We start from the raw sequence: 22,412 nt of genomic DNA, 5'->3' as shown, positions 1-22,412 counted from the left end.
TCTCCACTGGTCTTTTGGCGATCAATGATTGAAAAAAACAGCGTGCGGGATCCCTCTATTCTTGATAACCAGCCTTGCTGAACCTGAGGGTTGCAGCCCCCAGCTGTGAGTTTTGCCTGGTTATAGAAAATACAAGGGAACCCATGCCATATTTTTTTTTATTTATAACCCACGCAGCAGGTGATGTATATTCCCAACAGCCGCCGTCTGCTGTCACTTTTATTACCGGTAGCAGGTGTAGGCTGATGGGAGTAATAGTCCCATCAGCCACCGCCTGCTCTCATTGTTATTACTTGAATACAACTCTCATCATTCTTCCCTGCTCGCAGAGATCGCCGGCAGAGCAGTGGAGAATGATGGTGTCACCAAACACTAGGGAAGGGGGAAGTAGAGACTCCTAGACAGATCTAAAACCACCCTGTCTGCCCGATACATCCCTACATAGGTTCTTCACCTATTGCCGAGCAGGAACCTAATCCCTGCCTGACCCTAGCGATAGGCCCTACATAGGGTGGGGACGGGGTGAGCATTTAGTCAGTCCCCACTAGAACTAAAGAAGGAGAGGGAAGAAGGATGGGGGAAAACACTTAGCTTAATAAGACAAACGAGATATCACACCAGCAATCTTCCAAGAGTGCTCAGGGAAAGACACTAGCTGACTGCTAGAACCTCCAACAAGACTGAGGCAAGTATGAGCTCACATCCGCACTGTGCTGCAGCAACTGAATGTATTTAAACTTTTAGCCCAGGAGTATGATTAGCAGCAGAATGCAGCGGTAACTATTGGGTCCATAACAGACATGCAAAAATAAAGAAGGTGCTTGAGATAAAGGCAAAGACCGTCTACAGCTGGATCCAAGATTACTGTCTGTCACACCTGACACACACATGACACCATCTTCAGCACCTGGCGCGGGGGAACAGCGCTAGCTGTACCGCTGCTTCTCAAGCACCGGTGCGTGTGTGGTCATGGTAGGTACGTGGGATGCAGTGACGAGACTCGAGATGGTTGGAACTTTAGGTAATAACTTTTATAGATTAATACCGGTAGGGCTAGTCTAAGCAACCAAACAAATAACAGAAATTGTCCTCGCAAGGATTCAATACAAGCAAACACTGGTGTAGGAGAACACGACTACTCTGGCAAAGGCCGGTCACTATAGGGCCGCGGTATCGCCGACTACAGGTCCTTAGTTATTTAGTGTCACTTATCCGTCCTGATGTCCCTCGGCATCCTGGACGAGGGTGCTTCAGCGTAGCAGCCGCTGGGCCCAGCTGCTGAGGATCTGGCGTAGTCTTTGGGCGTTCCGACACTGTGACGACTCCTGGAGTGGACCCTCTGTGTCGTGGCACCAACCCGCCCAGGGCGAGCTGACCAAGTGAGGACCACCCCCTATACAAGGAGAGTCAGGGGCAAGCCCCAGGGGGTAAGGTAACACAACTGCTGGCACCAGGCGGCCGGCTCACAGGAAACACGAGTGAGTGTGTCTGCAGGAACGTGCAAAGCGGGATGCGTGCAAAGGAGCACGCCAGAATACAGAGCTAGATAGCAGGTGTGCCAGGAGGCACAACAGAGTACTGAAACGGAGTACAGGATAGAGCGAGTGCCAGGAGGCACAACAGAGTACCAGGCAGAGTGCAGGATCAGAGCGTGTGCCAGGAGGCACAGCAGAGTACAAGGCAGAGTGCAGGTTCAGAGCGTGTGCCAGGAGGCACAGCAGAGTACAAGGCAGAGTGCAGGTTCAGAGCATGTGCCAAGAGGCACAGCAGAGTACAAAGTAGAGTGCAGGTTCAGAGCTTGTGCCAAGAGGCACAATAGAGTGCAAGGCAGAGGACCCGAATACAGCGCACAGCCAGGCAGGGACACGGCAGACTAAGCCAGGAAGTACAACAATAATCAGGCACCTCCCATAGGAAGAGGTAGCCTGATATAGCACCTGAGTAGAGTTGAGCGAAACGGGTCGAAAAAATTCAAAAGTCGCCGACTTTTGGCAAAGTCGGGTTTCATGAAACGAAACCCGACCCTAGGATGAGGTCGGCCACGAGGTCGGCGACTTACGTGCCAAAGTCGCGTTTCAAAAGTTTGTTTTGCGCTCTTTTTCAGCCAATCAGGATCCACGGACACTGTGGGCAACGTGATGACATAGGCACGGGTCACCACCATCTTTCAGAAGGGCATGCAAGTGATTGGCTTGCTTTGGTGGGCGTCACAGGGGGTATAAAAGGGCGTGCACGCCGACCGCCATCTTACTTCTGCCAATCTTAGTATAGGGAGAGGTTGCTGCTGATTCTGTAGGGAGAGCGTTAGGCAGGGAAGAAGACAAAAAAACTGCTTCTGCTGCTAGCGATTTGGCCTGCACAACACACAAGTCACTGTGTGTGCAGTGCAAGGGGAGGCTATATTGTGGTGTATCAGTGGTGTTGGTTGTTGGGCTGCCTTTTAAGGCTTCCTGACACGCTGGCATTGCTGTTTACCCACTGCTCCGCAAACTGCTTTTTTAAAAGCAATCCAATCTCCCTTATCCTCTCGTCACTTTGGTCACAGGCAGCTGTGCCATCGAGTGTGTCACATAGCGCTCAGATATCAGTGGGCCGCACACAATCCACAAGTGTCCACTGTCCACAAGTGTACGCAGAGATTCAAAATCTCCATTATCCTCTCGTCACTTTGGTCACAGGCAGCTGTGCCATCGAGCGTGTCACATAGCGCTCAGATATCAGTTAGCCGCACACAATCCACAAGTGTCCAGTGTCCAAAAGTGTATGCAGAGATTCAAAATCTCCATTATCCTCTCGTCACTTTGGTCACAGGCAGCTGTGCCATCGAGCGTGTCACATAGCGCTCAGATATCAGTGGGCCGCACACAATCCACAAGTGTCCACTGTCCACAAGTGTACGCAGAGATTCAAAATCTCCATTATCCTCTCGTCACTTTGGTCACAGGCAGCTGTGCCATCGAGCGTGTCACATAGCGCTCAGATATCAGTGGGCCGCACACAATCCACAAGTGTCCACTGTCCAAAAGTGTACGCAGAGATTCAAAATCTCCATTATCCTCTCGTCACTTTGGTCACAGGCAGCTGTGCCATCGAGCGTGTCACATAGCGCTCAGATATCAGTGGGCCGCACACAATCCACAAGTGTCCACTGTCCAAAAGTGTACGCAGAGATTCAAAATCTCCATTATCCTCTCGTCACTTTGGTCACAGGCAGCTGTGCCATCGAGCGTGTCACATAGCGCTCAGATATCAGTGGGCCGCACACAATCCACAAGTGTCCAGTGTCCACAAGTGTACGCAGAGATTCAAAATCTCCATTATCCTCTCGTCACTTTGGTCACAGGCAGCTGTGCCATCGAGCGTGTCACATAGCGCTCAGATATCAGTGGGCCGCACACAATCCACAAGTGTCCAGTGTCCAAAAGTGTACGCAGAGATTCAAAATCTCCATTATCCTCTCGTCACTTTGGTCACAGGCAGCTGTGCCATCGAGCGTGTCACATAGCGCTCAGATATCAGTGGGCCGCACACAATCCACAAGTGTCCACTGTCCACAAGTGTACGCAGAGATTCAAAATCTCCATTATCCTCTCGTCACTTTGGTCACAGGCAGCTGTGCCATCGAGCGTGTCACATAGCGCTCAGATATCAGTGGGCCGCACACAATCCACAAGTGTCCACTGTCCAAAAGTGTACGCAGAGATTCAAAATCTCCATTATCCTCTCGTCACTTTGGTCACAGGCAGCTGTGCCATCGAGCGTGTCACATAGCGCTCAGATATCAGTGGGCCGCACACAATCCACAAGTGTCCACTGTCCAAAAGTGTACGCAGAGATTCAAAATCTCCATTATCCTCTCATCACTTTGGTCACAGGCAGCTGTGCCATCGAGCGTGTCACATAGCGCTCAGATATCAGTGGGCCGCACACAATCCACAAGTGTCCACTGTCCACAAGTGTACGCAGAGATTCAAAATCTCCATTATCCTCTCGTCACTTTGGTCACAGGCAGCTGTGCCATCGAGCGTGTCACATAGCGCTCAGATATCAGTGGGCCGCACACAATCCACAAGTGTCCACTGTCCAAAAGTGTACGCAGAGATTCAAAATCTCCATTATCCTCTCGTCACTTTGGTCACAGGCAGCTGTGCCATCGAGCGTGTCACATAGCGCTCAGATATCAGTGGGCCGCACACAATCCACAAGTGTCCAGTGTCCAAAAGTGTACGCAGAGATTCAAAATCTCCATTATCCTCTTGTCACTTTGGTCACAGGCAGCTGTGCCATCGAGCGTGTCACATAGCGCTCAGATATCAGTGGGCCGCACACAATCCACAAGTGTCCAGTGTCCAAAAGTGTACGCAGAGATTCAAAATCTCCATTATCCTCTCGTCACTTTGGTCACAGGCAGCTGTGCCATCGAGCGTGTCACATAGCGCTCAGATATCAGTGGGCCGCACACAATCTACAAGTGTCCACTGTCCAAAAGTGTACGCAGAGATTCAAAATCTCCATTATCCTCTCGTCACTTTGGTCACAGGCAGCTGTGCCATCGAGCGTGTCACATAGCGCTCAGATATCAGTGGGCCGCACACAATCCACAAGTGTCCAGTGTCCAAAAGTGTACGCAGAGATTCAAAATCTCCATTATCCTCTCGTCACTTTGGTCACAGGCAGCTGTGCCATCGAGCGTGTCACATAGCGCTCAGATATCAGTGGGCCGCACACAATCCACAAGTGTCCACTGTCCACAAGTGTGTGCAGAAATTCTAAAACTCCCCTGTCCTATAGACACCTTGTACCTTGTTTTACATTACTATATAGTTTGTTGGATTTTGTCTACATTTCTACCAAAAATGAGGAAGGCTGGTGGAAGAGGCCGTGGAATTGGGCGGGGGTTGGCAGCTGGTAATGATGGTGTTGGTGGTGGATCTGATGGTAGTGGCAAGAGCAAAATAGGACCGAATGCAGGAGGTGCTGACCCTGCGTCATCGTCTGGCTACATAAGGACTCGAACGCTTAGTTTTCTAGGAGTTGGCAAACCGCTTTTAAAGGCAGAGCATCAGGAAAAAGTTTTGTCTTACATTGCTGACTCAGCCTCCAGCTCTATCGCCTCCTCTTCTTCAGTTGTAAAAAGTAAAAGCACTGAGTCGTCATTGGAGGCTCATGTTCATGAACCACACCTTTCCTTGTGTCCTTCACCCCAACCAAGATTGAAGGATGACGCAGGCCATACTACTGATTACTCCATGGAGCTGTTTTCACATACCATGCCTGGATTATCAAGTCAAATGGTGAATTACCCAGGCCAAGATGAATCTGACATGGAGTGCACTGATGCACAGCCGCTGATGGATGATTCTGCTGGTACATTCACTCAGAGCACTACATTGTCCTCGCAGTGTACAGAGCCAGATTTTGACCCTGATGAGACTCAGGTGCCCCTTCCCGCACACTATACCACCATACACGGTGACACAGAGAAAGGTGCACATGACATAGAAGAGGAGGTAATGGATGACCCAGTTGTTGACCCAGATTGGCATCCATTGGGGGAAGAGGGTGCTGCTTCCAATAGCTCAGATGAGGAGCATCCACAGCAGACATCGACATCGCAACAGCTGTTATCTGGCAGGCCCGGAGCACTCCAAAGACAGGTTCCAAACATCAAAAGAGTTGCTGGACAGCTTGTCCAGAGGGTCAAAAGATCACAGCGTGCTAGGCCGCAAAATGTCTGCCAAAGTAGGAAGAGTGCAGTGTGGCACTTTTTTGAACAAAATCCTCATGATCAGGCCAAGGTTATCTGTAAGAAGTGCGCAAAGACCTTTAGCCGAGGGAAAAATCTGAAAAATTTGAATACCAGTTGCATGCTTAGACATTTAACCAGCATGCACTTGCAAGCGTGGACACAACACCAAACCTCAAGTGCCACATGTGCAACTGATCACAACGAAGGTAGTCAGCAACGCTACATTGTTTCCCCCACTGTAAGCCCACCGGTTAGCACAGCAGCAAATGTTGAGGTGTCGTTGCAAGGCCACAGCAGTCAGGGAATCCCACTGTTATATCAACGAAAGACTGATTCTAGGCCATCAGAAAGAACACCAACTCCATCACCATCATCAACCCTCTCTCAGTCCGCCCTGTCCACCGCTACTTCCACCATATGCAGCTCTCAAGTCCAGCTCACCCTCCCAGACACTATGAGTAGGTCAAGAAAGTACTCAGTCTCTCATCCGCGTACACTGGGTTTGAACGCCCACATTACCAAACTAATCTCGTTTGAGATGATGCCCTTTCGGTTGGTGGAAAGCACAGCTTTCCGCGAACTCATGGCCTATGCAGTACCACGCTATGACCTACCCAGTCGCCACTTCTTCTCTCGCAAAGCCATCCCAGCCCTCCACCATCATGTGAAAGACCGCATTGTCCATGCACTCAAGCAGTCAGTGAGCGGAAAGGTGAACCTCACAACTGATGCATGGTCCAGTCGGCATGGCCAGGGCCGTTACGTGTCCATCACTGCGCACTGGGTTAATGTGGTGGATGCAGGGTCCACAGGGGACAGCGGTGGTGGGACAGTGCTGCCTAGCCCACGGTATAGGAAACAGTTGGCTGTAGGCGTTCGACCCTCCTCCTCCTCCTCCAGAAGCGACAGCTCGTCCACAGAGCGCAGTCGTACGAGCACTCCATCTGCAGCTGCCACTGTTGCACACGATGTGTCCCCCTATCGAGCAGCTAGTGGAAAGCGTCAGCAGGCTGTGTTGCAGATGATGTGTTTGGGCGACAGACACACCGCCGAGGTGCTGGCCGAGTACTTGAAGCGACAAACTGAGTCATGGCTGGGCAGTGTACATCTTGAGGCAGGCAAGGTAGTTAGTGATAACGGCCGTAATTTTGTGGCAGCCATAGCCCTTTCAAAACTCAGCCACATACCTTGCTTGGCTCACACCTTGAACCTGGTGGTGCAGTGCTTCCTCAAAAATTATCCGGAGTTAACAGCCCTGCTCCAGAAGGTGCGAAGACTGTGCGCGCACATCCGCCGGTCGCCTGTACACTCCGTTCGTATGCAGAAGCTGCAGCGATTGCTCCACCTTCCCAACCACCGCCTCATTATCGACATTGCAACAAGGTGGAACTCCACCCTGCACATGGTGGAGCGGCTGTGCGAGCAGAGGCAGGCCATAATGCATTTGTGGGAGGATACACGGCCAGGCACTTTGAGAGCAGACATGGAGTTGACAGGCGTGCAGTGGTCGAAGCTGAAAGACCTTTGTAAAGTCCTTCAGTGTTTTGAGGAATGCACACGGCTGGTAAGCGCAGACGACGCCATCCTAAGCATGAGCATCCCACTTATGCGTCTGCTCATGCAAACTTTGATGCACCTTAAGGAGCAGGCGTCTGCAGCCAATGTTGATGAGGAGGAAGAGGAGGAGGGAATCCTTGATGACATTCAGCCATTGTCTGCTCAGGGACCTCTCCTGGACGAGGTGGAGGAAGAAGAGGAGGAGGAGGATGATGGGGATGATTACTTAGGGGAGGAGGATGCATCTCGTGGGGCAAGTGAAAATGTTGGCGTGGCAAGGTCTGGTACAGGGTTTGTGCGTGACTGGAGGGATGTGGATTTGCCAGAAAGTGCTCCTCCACCCAGCACTCGCAGTGCATCATTGACACCGGGAACATTGGCCCACATGTCAGATTATGCCTTGCGGATCCTAAAAAGGGACCCCCGCATTGCCAAAATGATGAACGATGACGACTACTGGTTGGCCAGCATCCTGGATCCACGCTATAAAGGCAAATTACAAAACATCATGCCACAGGAGAACCTTGACCTAATATTGGCTAATAAACAAGCAACTCTGGTAAATCGGTTGCTTGAGGCATTCCCAGCACACAGCAGCGGTGATGGTTCTCACACGAGCCGTACGGGCCGGGGGCAGCTTGGCAGAGGTGTTCGTGGTGCACACAGCAGAAGTGGCGTTGGAGACAGGGGTTTCATGACAATGTTGTGGACTGATTTTTCAAATACCGCTCACACAACTGGTAATACTGCATCGATGGAAAGTGACAGGAGACAGCAGTTGTCAACTATGGTTACAAACTACTTTTCCTCCCATATCGATGTTCTCCCACACAGGTCATTCCCCTTTGACTATTGGGCCGCTAAACTGGACACCTGGCCTGAATTGGCCCAATATGCCTTACAGGAGCTCGCTTGCCCAGCTGCAAGTGTGCTATCGGAAAGAGTCTTCAGTGCAGCTGGATCAATCCTGACAGAAAAAAGGACCCGTCTGTCAACCCAAAATGTGGATGATCTAACCTTCATTAAAATGAACCACGCATGGGTTTCCAAGGATTTTGTCCCACCTTCCCCTGATGACACATAGGGTGACAGAAAAATGGCTTGCTTTGGTCCACCTCTTCCTGGTACTTCACCTATTTCGCCTTTTGCATCAGTTGAATGTCCAACATCAACATATGCCACTTTCTAAAACTCCCTAACTGTGCTGCCTCCCCCCCCATGGCCGGGGTCACCACCTAGCGCACGACACCGTGCGAGTGCCGTTGCCCTGGACAGGTGGGTAGGCCGACTCTTGGGCGCGGGCACTGGCACAGGGTCCCTCATAGTGCAATCAAGTGTCTCTGACGGTGGTGGTGCACACCCGCCGTCAGACACACCGCTGTACTATGAGGGGCCCAGTGCCAGTACCGACGCCCACGAGTGGGCCCCCCTTGCTTGGCCAGGGTCCCAGCATTTACAATCTTTACCTCTCCCTGCTCCTCCGCTGTGTAATCTGGGCCGTCAAATCCATACTGTGCCTGACACCGTCTGAGCCTGCCTCCTGAGACATATATTTTGAATGTGTACGCTATCCATACATGTTATCCGGGGATACGGTACCCTTTCTAACCTTTGTGCAATGACGTGCAATCCATACTGGGCCTAACACCGTCTGAGCCTGCCTCATGCTGTATAGACATATATTTTGAATGTGTACGCTATCCATACATGTTATCCACGGATACGGTACCCCTTCTAACCTTTGTGCAATGACGTGCAATCCATACTGGGCCTAACACCGTCTGAGCCTGCCTCATGCTGTATAGACATATATTTTGAATGTGTACGCTATCCATACATGTTATCCGGGGATACGGTACCCCTTCTAACCTTTGTGCAATGACGTGCAATCCATACTGGGCCTAACACCGTCTGAGCCTGCCTCATGCTGTATAGACATATATTTTGAATGTGTACGCTATCCATACATGTTATCCGGGGATACGGTACCCCTTCTAACCTTTGTGCAATGACGTGCAATCCATACTGGGCCTAACACCGTCTGAGCCTGCCTCATGCTGTATAGACATATATTTTGAATGTGTACGCTATCCATACATGTTATCCGGGGATACGGTACCCCTTCTAACCTTTGTGCAATGACGTGCAATCCATACTGGGCCTAACACCGTCTGAGCCTGCCTCATGCTGTATAGACATATATTTTGAATGTGTACGCTATCCATACATGTTATCCGGGGATACGGTACCCCTTCTAACCTTTGTGCAATGACGTGCAATCCATACTGGGCCTAACACCGTCTGAACCTGCCTCATGCTGTATAGACATATATTTTGAATGTGTACGCTATCCATACATGTTATCCGGGGATACGGTACCCCTTCTAACCTTTGTGCAATGACATGCAATCCATACTGGGCCTAACACCGTCTGAGCCTGCCTCATGCTGTATAGACATATATTTTGAATGTGTACGCTATCCATACATGTTATCCGGGGATACGGTACCCCTTCTAACCTTTGTGCAATGACGTGCAATCCATACTGGGCCTAACACCGTCTGAGCCTGCCTCATGCTGTATAGACATATATTTTGAATGTGTACGCTATCCATACATGTTATCCGGGGATACGGTACCCCTTCTAACCTTTGTGCAATGACGTGCAATCCATACTGGGCCTAACACCGTCTGAGCCTGCCTCATGCTGTATAGACATATATTTTGAATGTGTACGCTATCCATACATGTTATCCGGGGATACGGTACCCCTTCTAACCTTTGTGCAATGACGTGCAATCCATACTGGGCCTAACACCGTCTGAGCCTGCCTCATGCTGTATAGACATATATTTTGAATGTGTACGCTATCCATACATGTTATCCGGGGATACGGTACCCCTTCTAACCTTTGTGCAATGACGTGCAATCCATACTGGGCCTAACACCGTCTGAGCCTGCCTCATGCTGTATAGACATATATTTTGAATGTGTACGCTATCCATACATGTTATCCGGGGATACGGTACCCTTTCTAACCTTTGTGCAATGACGTGCAATCCATACTGGGCCTAACACCGTCTGAGCCTGCCTCATGCTGTATAGACATATATTTTGAATGTGTACGCTATCCATACATGTTATCCGGGGATACGGTACCCCTTCTAACCTTTGTGCAATGACGTGCAATCCATACTGGGCCTAACACCGTCTGAGCCTGCCTCATGCTGTATAGACATATATTTTGAATGTGTACGCTATCCATACATGTTATCCGGGGATACGGTACCCCTTCTAAACTTTGTGCAATGACGTGCAATCCATACTGGGCCTAACACCGTCTGAGCCTGCCTCATGCTGTATAGACATATATTTTGAATGTGTACGCTATCCATACATGTTATCCGGGGATACGGTACCCCTTCTAACCTTTGTGCAATGACGTGCAATCCATACTGGGCCTAACACCGTCTGAGCCTGCCTCGTGCTGTATAGACATATATTTTGAATGTGTACGCTATCCATACATGTTATCCGGGGATACGGTACCCCTTCTAACCTTTGTGCAATGACGTGCAATCCATACTGGGCCTAACACCATCTGAGCCTGCCTCATGCTGTATAGACATATATTTTGAATGTGTACGCTATCCATACATGTTATCCGGGGATACGGTACCCCTTCTAACCTTTGTGCAATGACGTGCATTCCATACTGGGCCTAACACCGTCTGAGCCTGCCTCATGCTGTATAGACATATATTTTGAATGTGTACGCTATCCATACATGTTATCCGGGGATACGGTACCCCTCTAACCTTTGTGCAATGACGTGCAATCCATACTGGGCCTAACACCGTCTGAGCCTGCCTCATGCTGTATAGACATATATTTTGAATGTGTACGCTATCCATACATGTTATCCGGGGATACGGTACCCCTTCTAACCTTTGTGCAATGACGTGCAATCCATACTGGGCCTAACACCGTCTGAGCCTGCCTCATGCTGTATAGACATATATTTTGAATGTGTACGCTATCCATACATGTTATCCGGGGATACGGTACCCCTTCTAACCTTTGTGCAATGACGTGCAATCCATACTGGGCCTAACACCGTCTGAGCCTGCCTCATGCTGTATAGACATATATTTTGAATGTGTACGCTATCCATACATGTTATCCGGGGATACGGTACCCCTTCTAACCTTTGTGCAATGACGTGCAATCCATACTGGGCCTAACACCGTCTGAGCCTGCCTCATGCTGTATAGACATATATTTTGAATGTGTACGCTATCCATACATGTTATCCGGGGATACGGTACCCCTTCTAACCTTTGTGCAATGACGTGCAATCCATACTGGGCCTAACACCGTCTGAGCCTGCCTCATGCTGTATAGACATATATTTTGAATGTGTACGCTATCCATACATGTTATCCGGGGATACGGTACCCCTTCTAACCTTTGTGCAATGACGTGCAATCCATACTGGGCCTAACACCGTCTGAGCCTGCCTCATGCTGTATAGACATATATTTTGAATGTGTACGCTATCCATACATGTTATCCAGGGATACGGTACCCTTTCTAACCTTTGTGCAATCACGTGCAATCCATACTGGGCGTGAGAACGGCTGGCGAGCTGTTAAGCAAGCTACAGCACCTGTCCAGACAAGTACAGGGATTCCCTAGCGAGGAGACTTATTTGATTGTTTTCTATGTTGGGACAGCAATTTTTGGGGAGCACTATACTCTGGAGAATGATAGATGGGGCCCACCATACACTGGAACATTCCAAAGGTGGACATCAGACACTGGAGCAGCATTTACAGGGCCCATTATACACTAGAGCAGTAGAAATGGGGCCCATTATGTTTGGAGCAGTATTTGGGCCCATAAGACAGTGGAGCTTCATCCATGGAGACCAACATATACTGTAGCATTATGTGGAGCTCATCATATACTGTTTCAAACATTATATGGGACCAATGATTTTGTATGGAGAAATAGATGGGCCTCGTCATGAGATGTAAAAAGTGAGGTATTTTTCATTGTACTATACCGCTATTTCTCTGCCGTATCGGAGCATGATGAGTTGTGGTATGTGTTAAAGGGGCGCTCTTTCACCCAGGGCACATGAAAACCTGCAGCCAGCCCTCCCCCCCCACAAATTTAGCCAAATAACCCCCATTTTTCAGTGCGTAACTTGTATTATGAAGTTAATTAAGGTTGACAAGCTTAAGTAAGAAGAATTGATGCTTTTGGCATTCAAATGGGCACTGTAGGTGTGTTTCCTGTCCTCCTCTCACTGCCGACTTTTATTCCCCATTGACTTACATTGGGTTTCGTGTTTCGGGATGACCCCGACTTTTCCCTATAATCGGACGATCTTGCTCGACCCGACTTTTGGAAAAGTCGGGTTTCACGAAACGAAACGCGACCCTAAAAAAGCAAAAGTCGCTCAACTCTACACCTGAGTCCTAGAACTTCCGGGTCAAGTCCTTCAGTATCATAGAGAGGACAAGACCAAAGACAGAGCTGGGCAGAGCACTTGCGCACTGGTACATAGCGCAAGCAGGGAGCTAGGAGCGAGAGGTGCGCGTGTGCACCCAACGGGACCCTCGAAGCGGCCGTGGTGACAATGAACCTGGAGTCCCGCCCCCAGGTGGGAGCGGCGTGACAGGTGGTGTGACAGACGCCCAGGCAAAGCAGGGGCACAACAGGCCCTAGAAGAGTTCTTTGGTGGAGGGTTCCCCAGCAGAGGCAGCGGGACACCGCCTGTGAGTGGGAGAGTTGAGGCCGCAGTCCCTGGACAGGGGCAAGTAGCGGCGGTGCTGGGTGGCAGTTGGTAGGCCACCGGCGCAGTCAGTGGCTGCACTAGGGGGTCCACGGCGGGCAACGGCCCGGCTCTTGCCACGGACTGGAGCGGAGCAATGGCGGCCGCAGACGGCAATGAACAAGCCATGGTCGGGAGCGGAGCGGCTGCGGGCAGCAGCGGGCAGGCCGCAGTTGTGGGCTGGAGTGAGGCGGCAGCTGCCGCTGGTGGCTGCGGGCAGACCGCAGCCGCGGGCTGGAGTGAGGTGGCAACGGCCGCGGGTGGCTGCGGGCAGGCCGCAGCTGAGAGCTGGAGTGAGGGGGCAGAGGCCGCAGGCTGGAGCGAAGCAGCGGTTCTCTGACGGTCGGCTCGGCGCCGTCTCTCTGCAGTCCACCATGAGTCTCCCTCCTGCCTCTGTCCTCCTCTCTGGCTTCTGCTGGTGGCTCTGGCTCCCAGGCGCTCCCACGGTCTCCTGCTCCTTCTCTCCCGTTCTGCTGACTCACCCTGACCAGTGTCCTCCGCCCCTTTTATTTAGGCTCCTCCCCCACCCAACCTGTCAGTCCGTCCCTTAACTCTGCTCCCCAGAAACAGACTCCCCCGAAACCTAGATGACGGTTCCCTTGGTTCTGGCCCGGACACTCGGTGGGGGCCCTTCCTCCCACTCGTGTGGTACTGATGCGGAACACAGGCGGCATATGGTTGCCACACGTGTGCCAGAAATATCATGACGTGTGAAACAGGCCTTACCGCAAGAGAATTCGACATGTTGTGGATTCCAAAATTGCTTTGCAGGTCAGTTTATGCAGCGTTAAAAAAAGCATAGTGGGCATGAGATTTGTATAAATTCAATACACTTTGCTTAAACTGTAGTAGGCTGTTTTTTACATATGAAATTGAACCAAATACTCATCGTGGGATCTTTTATCTTAATACCCATCGTCAAAAATCACCCCTCTTTTATTATTTTTCAAAATATTTTTAATACATTACCCATAAAAAAAAATAAAAAACTTTTCTAAATATAATGGATAAAAAATTCACTAGGTAAAGGCATTTGCATACCGTGTGAAGTGCATGCACATGGTAGGCAAATCCAGCTATCTGCTGAAAGTCTCCACCAACTCCCAACATTCCTAGCAATGCTGCATCACTCCGCAGCAAAGAAGTGATCTATATGATCTACACTTCTCTCATACCCCAAGATCAGACAATAGAGCAGGTGGAGGCGTTGGTCTGCTCCTATCACCAAAATGTACCTTTCAGGTTATCCCTCAACTACCCTCACTAGTCTTCCCTTCTTTTGAGGTCCATGCCGTCAGACTCTACACCCCCTTCTCTATGCGAGTGGCGGAGGTGTATCGTCCTCCCGGCCCCTCCCATCAGTTCCTGGATCATTTTGCCACTTGACTTCCACATTTTCTCTCCTGTGACATCCCTACCCTCATCATGGGAGATTTCAACATCCCCATTGCTCTTCCCCTCTCCCCACGTTTGGCCTTTCGCAGCTTACTAATTCTCCAACACATGAAGACGGAAACTCCCTTGACTTGGTCTTCTCTCGGCTTTGTGCAGTGGATGATTTTGCAAACTCCCCTCTCCCGCTCTCTGACCACAATCTTCTTTCTTTCTCTATCAAGAACTCCCAGGCTGCTCAGGTCACCCCCACTGTCCATACTTATAGAAACATACAGGCCATTAACACCCAGAAACTTATGAAGAACTTGCAGTCATCATTGGCCCCTATCTCCTCCCTCTCATGTCCTGATTCTGCATTGAAGCATTACAATGAAACGCTTCAAAGTGCCCTGGATGAATTTGCACCCCCTATAAATAGAACACAACAACACAGATGGCGACAACCCTGGCACACCCTGCAAACACGTTTCCTGCAGCGGTGCTCCAGATGCGCCAAACGTCTGTGGAGAAAATCCAGTCTACACAAAGATTTCATCCATTATAAGTTTATGCTTAGAACATACAACACTGCCCTTTACCTCTCCAAACAAACCTATTTCAACGCCCTCATCACCTCACTGTCCAATAACCCGAAACGTCTCTTTGACACTTTTCATTCTCTTCTCAACCCAAGAGTACACGCCCCAACCACGGAGCTCCGAGCTGACGATCTGGCCAATTACTTCAAAGAAAAAATTGACCAGATTCGACAGGAAATTATCTCCCAATCACCTCATACCATGCACTGCCCTCCCTCCCCCACTGCATCTAGCTCACTCTCTGATTTTGAACCAGTCACAGAAGAAGAAGTAAGCAGGCTCCTTGCATCTTCTCGCCCAACCACTTGCACCAGTGACCCATTTCCGTCACATCTCCTCCAGTCCCTTTCCCCTACTGTCACCCCTCACCTAACTAAAATATTTAACCTCTCTCTCTCTTCTGGTATCTTTCCCTCCTCATTTAAGCATGCCATCATACATCCACTACTTAAAAAACCATCCCTCGACCAAAACTGTGCCGCTAACTTTAGACCTGTCTCTAATCTTCCCTTCATCTCTAAACTCCTGGAATGCCTGGTCCACTCCCATCTTATCCGCTATCTCTTTGATAACTCTCTTCTCGACCCTCTCCAATCCGGTTTCCGCTGTTTACACTCTACTGAAACTGCCCTCACTAAAGTCTCTAATGATCTACTAACAGCTAAATCAAATGGTCATTACTCCATGCTAATTCTCTTGGATCTCTCTGCAGCATTTGACACTGTGGATCATCAGCTCCTCCTCACTATGCTCCATTCCATTGGCCTCAAGGACACCGTTCTCTCCTGGTTCTCCTCCTATCTCTCTGACCGCTCCTTTACTGTATCTTTTGCCGGTTCCTCCTCCTGTCACCTTCCCCTTACTGCTGGGGTTCCTCAAGGATCGGTTCTAGGCCCCCTCCTCTTCTCCTTGTACACTGCCCCTCTTGGTCAAGCAATCAGTAGATTTGGTTTCCAGTACCATCTCTAGGCTGATAACACCCAATTATACGCTTCTTCTCCTGACATCATGCCAGCCTTTCTAGAAAACACTGGCGATTGTCTAAACGCTGTGTCTAACATCATGTCCTCACTGTATCTGAAACTGAACCTGTCAAAGACTGAACTCCTTGTGTTTCCTCCCTCTACTAATGTACCTATACCCGACATTGCCATTTCTGTGTGTGGTTCCACTAATACTCCTCAGCAACATGCCCACTGTCTTGGCGTCATACTTGACTCCGAGCTTTACTTTGCCCCCCACATTTGATCACTGGCTCGCTCTTGTCATCTGCACCTCAAAAACATTTCTAGAATTCGACCTTTTCTTACTTTTGACTCTGCAAAAACTCTTACTGTCTCTCTTATTCATTTTCGTCTCGACTATTGTAACTCTCTTCTAATCGGTCTCCCTCTTACCAAACTCTCCCCTCTCCAATCTGTCTTGAATGCTGCAGCCAGGATCATATTCCTCACCAATCGTTACACCGATGCCTCTACCTTGTGCCAGTCATTACACTGGCTACCCATCCACTCCAGAATCCACTACAAACTTATTACCCTCACCCACAAAGCCCTCCATGGCTCAGCACCACCCTACATCTCCTCCCTTGTTTCAGTATACCACCCTACCCGCGCCCTCCGTTCTGCTGATGACCTGAGGTTAGCATCCTCAATAATCAGAACCTCCCACTCCCATCTCCAAGACTTTACACGTGCTGCGCCAATTCTTTGGAATGCACTTCCCAGGTCAATACAATTAGTCCCCAATCCCCACAATTTTAAGCGTGCCCTGAAAACGCATTTATTCAGACTGGCCTATCGCCTCAACACATTAACCTAATCTATCCCTGTGTGGCACAGTCAAAAGGTTTACCATAACCAGGTTCCCTGCATCATGTTCCCACATGCTTTATGCATCCATTAGCCCTCTGTGTCTGTACTGTTACACACTTAACATTATGGCTGGTCCATACAATCAGGGCAACTGTTACCACCCTCTTTTTGTGTCTACCTCTTTCCTCATAGACTGTAAGCTTGCGAGCAGGGCCCTCATTCCTCTTGGTATTTGTTATAATCTATGTGATTATTGTAATGCTGTAATGTCTATTGTCTGTACAAGTCCCCTCTGAAATGTAAAGTGGTGCGGAATATGTCGGCGCTATAGAAATAAAATTTATTATTATTATTATGCTTCGAGCTCGCTGCTGAGAGCAGAGAGAGCATAGTCAAGGCTGTGGCATGACAGATAATGTCAATGTTGCTGCCGGAGTCATAATTTCACTTCATTAGAAGAGTCTCCCCTGCTCTCTCTAGAGCGCTTCATTATTTCTGGTCTCTGCTCTAATTAGATTCTTCTCACACCTATCAGAGCAGAGACCAGTGTGATAGTGATAGACAGTGAAGTGCTGCAAATAGGCAGGTAAAAGACTTTCCTGTCATGAACTGAAGCGATGTCTGTGCCAACAGTGCACTTCCTCTGTATGCATGTGCTTTAGAAGCATACACAATATATGAATCAATGAGAAAGCGTGCCATCAACATAATCATTGAACGCTAAGTGAACCCAGCCTAACTCACATATGCCTTTCTGGAGGGTCAAACGTCTCTTGATGTATCAGGGACTCAGATTTGATTACACCGTGCTTTTTTGTGCTTCCCCATAACTGCTGCTAAGTGTGCTCCTCTTCTTCTCTCCAACATGGAGACTACTGTATACAGCTGAGACAGTGACCTGCGTTGTGGTGAATGGCCGGTATGTGTCACAGAGGAGGAGGTCCTCTGCGCTGTAAGTCTGAAATGTTGCTCTGGGACCTGTAGTTCCACGAGCCTTGTTTAGCTTGTAAGGTGCTGGGTTTACAGGGTTAGCTGGAGAGCTGGGCGGGACTGGCTAGCCACACACCTCTCATCAAGGGGTGAGTCTCTGTGTCTCTGTGGTCTCTGTGTTGGAAGGTCCTGCAAGAGGACAAGTTTCCTGAATAGCACATGGTGAGGCCACGTACCTGCAGAGGCTGTGACGGCTAACTGCATTGGGGAAGCTACCGACCTTCTGAGGGTCTGGAACTGTCGGGTTTGACCTGTTGAGCAAGTCATCGTTCGGGACAGTGATCCCAGTGAGGCAGCTTCCCTGGAAGTCAGGACTGACAAGGAGTCAGCGTGTGGAACAGAGCTCCTGGAAGGTAACCTCAGACAAGGGGGTTGTAAGAAAGGCAGAGAGGTGTATCTGCTAGAGGAACAGACGGCTGTCTTTTCATGTTCGTGGATGTAACGAAACGGACTGTACTCTGTCCGGTTTATGCTGTGTCTAAATAAACGGGACGGTCTGCTTAAGTGAGAAACTGTTCCTGTGTGCCTTAATACCATTGCCAAGCGAGTGTCCCCCAACACATACAGTGAGCGCTGCCTTACACAGTATTTGCAATGTTTCCTGACACTGTACAGTCAACCAATGTAATATTTGCCTTATTACAGGGATGTTCTGCTTATAATGTTATCAAAATTTCTTGGAAAACCAATAAGTACCAGAACATTCCAGCAACTTCTTTTAAGGTATGTGGCCTATTATTAAAAATATCAAATCCTCCATTGTTTGGTACTTGTTAATTGTCTTATTTATTGTTTATTTTGCTTTCTTGCCAGGATTTAAGCCCCCGTCACACATAGCGATCTCGCTAGCGAGATCGCTGCTGAGTCACAATTTTTGTGACACAACCGCGATCTCACCAGCGAGATCGCTGTGTGTGACACTGACCAGCGACCGGCCCCCCTGCCGGTATCGCTGATCGTCCTGGAATAGCCAGGACATTTTTTTTTATCTCTGGTCTCACACTGGCCAGCACGCATCGCTGCGTGTGACAGGTGGGAGACCAGCGATCAGCGCGCTGGTAACTAGGGTAAACGCAGGGTTTCTAAGCACCGATGTGTACCTTAATTACCTGCGCGCTGATGCAGGGAGCTGGTAACCAAGGTATACATCGGGTTTCTAAGTGACACGCGCTGCTTAGAAACCCGCTGTTTACCTTAGTTACCAGCTCCCTGCATCAGCACGCTGGTAACTAACGTACACAGTGACGCCGGGCGCTCGGCGTCGCTGGTGCTGATCGCTGGTGAAGCTGTCTGACAGCTCACCAGCGATCAAGTAGCGACTCACCAGCGATCCTGACAAGTTGATATCATTGTCGGGATCGCTGGTGAGTCGCTGTGTGTGACGGGGCCCTTAGACTTGCTTGTTTCAAAACTTCCAATAATGAATAAGATATGCACCAAGAGGCAAATATATCAATAATTCAGCAATGTACAGATTGGATTTGTGTCTTTTGAAAGCGTGTAAAATTGCTAAAACATTGTGTTCCCTTGGCAGCATTGTGTTTGCTTATATTAATAGCATTACCTAGGGATGTGTATACATACTGTAATACCTACTGTAAACAGAATTGTAAATAATTTATAGAAACAAGTTTTTTTTCCGGCCAGTATTGATTATTTGAGAATAATGTTTTTCCGGAGATAGGGGTCCTGCGCAGTCATTTACTCCACCAAATGACTATCAGTGCTAAGGGTTCTTCTCCGCAGTGGTATTTGTGGGGTTCAGCGGGCGGCGTTATTTAGTTCTTTACGCTGATGTTTGTTTGGTGCTGATGGGGAGGTATATCGTGCTGTGCTGGGGTATTTCTTCAGGGCTGCTGGTATTCTGCCTCTTTCTAATGGATGCAAATTCGAAGCGTTCTAATACACGGCTTTTTGTATAACTCGTACTCACACCACCAGGCATCTGCACATAGTTTTAACTCGAATGCAACTGTAGAAAGATCAGGAGAAACGATGCTGTTTTCTTCCAAAATCTTGTATTAGTTTACAATGAACAGTAGGTAAAAAGGAGTAACTGTAACAACCCTGCTGGCATCACTGCATGGCCTCCCATCCCCCACACACCACCTTACTCACTTCTCCAGGCCTTTCTGTGATTTCTGTCTGCTGCCAGCTCCGTGCTCTGTACTGCTTGTCTCCTATCTGCTCTGTGCATGTTTCCTGGCTGTGTGTATAGGGGGGCAGCTCCAGAACTCTCTGGTTCTTATGGAGTCAGGGTGCACCTGTTTAATGTGTCCCTGACCAATTACCAAGAGCCCTCTAGTATTTAGGGCAGCTCCACCCAGTGGAACCTTGCCTGTGCAATGTGTTAACTCAGTGCCTTGCTACTGAGCTGCCAGGTCTTGCTCTGTGTTTCTCCTTCTCTGGAGGCTTTACTCCTAGCGTTGCTTGGTACTTCTCTGTCTGCCCTCCAGGGGGCAGAATATCCTGGTCTCTGTGTCTTTGTTCTAGCCTTGCTTTGTACTGTGTATACTCTGGTTTCTGTGTCCTTGGCCCTGTCTCGTAATGTTGCCCTGTCTGAACTCTGTCCTACCTTTGTCTGTCTGTCTCCTTGTCTTTGACTTCTTTCGCTGCTGTGTCTTTCCTTGTGTCCTCCCTGTCTGCTTGTGTTCTGCACTCTTGCGGCTCTGCTAGTGCTCCGCTCTCTTGCAACTCTGCTTGCTCTGTACTCTTTAGGCTGTGCTTGTGCTCCATACTCTTGCGGTTCAGCTTAGTTCTGGTTCTGCTGCTGCAGAACCTCTTGCTGCTCTACAACTCTTCTCTGCAGCCTTGCGGTTCTCCTCCTGTGTGAACAGGTCCAAACCTGTTCCGTCATACTCCACTCTTTCCTGTCAGTACCCATACCTGTTCCTCCTGTGTGAACAGGTCCAAACCTGTTCTGTCATACTCCACTCTTTCCTGTCTGTACCAGTACTAGCACCCACTGTGTGAACAGGTCTGCACCTGCCTGCCCCGTGCCTCAGCCGTGTCTGCTTGCCCTGTGTCTCAGCTGTGCCTACCTGCCCTGTGCCTCAGCCGTGCCTGCTTGCCCCGTGCCTCAGCCGTGCCTGCTTGCCCCGTGTCTCAGCTGTACCTGCTTGCCCCGTGCCTCAGCCGTGCCTGCTTGCCCCGTGTCTCAGCTGTACCTGCTTGCCCCGTGTCTCAGCCGTGCCTACCTGCCCTGTATCTCAGCCGTGCCAGCCTGCCCTGTGTCTCAGCCGTGCCAGCCTGCCCTGTGTCTTAGCCATGCCAGCCTGCCCTGTGTCTCAGCCGTACCCGCCTGCCAGTGTCTCAGCCGTGCCTGCCTGCTCAGGTCTAGACCGTGCCTGCCTGCCAGTGCCTCAGCCATGCCACCGTCTCCCCAAGTGGGATCAGCAGCCACAGCCAGACACCACCCTGGAGTGGCACCTGACAGCTGGCTGCTGCACATGCCTAACCTCACCATCAGGGGCTCCAGCAAAAACCAAGGCAGCTGTCGTAGTCACGCCCCTTCCAGGGTAGTCTGGTTTGTGGCACAGTGGGGCGTGAGCATGACAGTAATATTTACAGGTCAGTACACATGCGTCTTGAGTAATGGCTGCTGTAGACTAAAGCTAAGGAAGAAGGAGGAGCAACCTAATACAGAGCCCAACTACAGGAGGAACATAGGGACAATGTTCACACAGTCTAATTCTGCCAAGCAACAACAGGGAATATTGCTGATTGGAGAAAAAACTCAACACAGAAAAATATACATTGCAAGTTGTTCCCATTCGTGGGACACAACACTCCCCGTCTGAAACCATCAGATTTCATAAGTCATTGTACGACGAAAAGAGTCAACTCTGTTCCTCGACATCATGAAACCTGCAATGAGAGGAGAGAAGGAAAAACAATGCAACAATAATGCAGAAATCAAGTCCATACTTGCAGTAAAATGTAGTCCTTGAATAAAAAAATAGTATTTAGTGCTGCACTTTGTTGCTTTGTGCCGCTGGCAGGTATTAGTGCTGCACTTTGTTGCTTTGTGCCGCTGGCAGGTATTAGTGCTGTACTTTGTTACTTTGTGCCGCTGGCTGCACTGAGGTATTTGTTTGCCGCTACTGCGGCCGTCTTTAGTGCTGCACTGTGGTATTCAGTGATTCTGAGGAGGCATTTTGTGTTCTGCTGTTTGCAGACATCCCATAAAACCCAATGGAATGAGCACACCAGCACTGCCATTCTTTTCTCCCCTTTAACAAACACATCAGGAAACTCACAGAAATTAAAAATATGCCACGGAGTGCATCTTTTTTCTGCGATAAGGCGCTTGGAGGGCAATATTATGTGTGGTCTGATCGGACGTGTGTGCATAGGCAGCCTTTTAACCCTCTCCAGTCTAGCTCTGTAGTTAATCACAGAGGGTTTCATTAGCTGACTTCATTTCTAAAAGGATTACTTCATCATTGGTCATTGCTCCTCCCTGTACATTGTAGATTGTGGGGATT

General features: G+C 49.4%; 1 protein-coding gene across 2 annotated transcripts in view; it reads left to right on the top strand.

Annotated features, from left to right (window-relative positions):
- Positions 1-22,412, top strand: part of LOC141092403 (EF-hand calcium-binding domain-containing protein 6-like) — a 266,005-nt gene that overhangs the window by 62,117 nt on the left and 181,476 nt on the right. For both annotated transcript variants that reach the window (XM_073578531.1, XM_073578540.1), the window contains one exon: positions 18,571-18,648. In XM_073578531.1, the coding sequence (XP_073434632.1) occupies positions 18,571-18,648 (78 nt within the window). The remainder of the gene's footprint in view (positions 1-18,570; positions 18,649-22,412) is intronic.

This window comes from Dendrobates tinctorius, unplaced genomic scaffold, assembly GCF_039654945.1.
Source record: "Dendrobates tinctorius isolate UK_male_01 unplaced genomic scaffold, ASM3965494v1 ptg000008l, whole genome shotgun sequence".
Classification (NCBI taxonomy): domain Eukaryota; kingdom Metazoa; phylum Chordata; class Amphibia; order Anura; family Dendrobatidae; genus Dendrobates; species Dendrobates tinctorius.
Note: the sequence above shows the minus strand (reverse complement) of the source record. Positions and strands in the feature narration are given on the sequence as shown.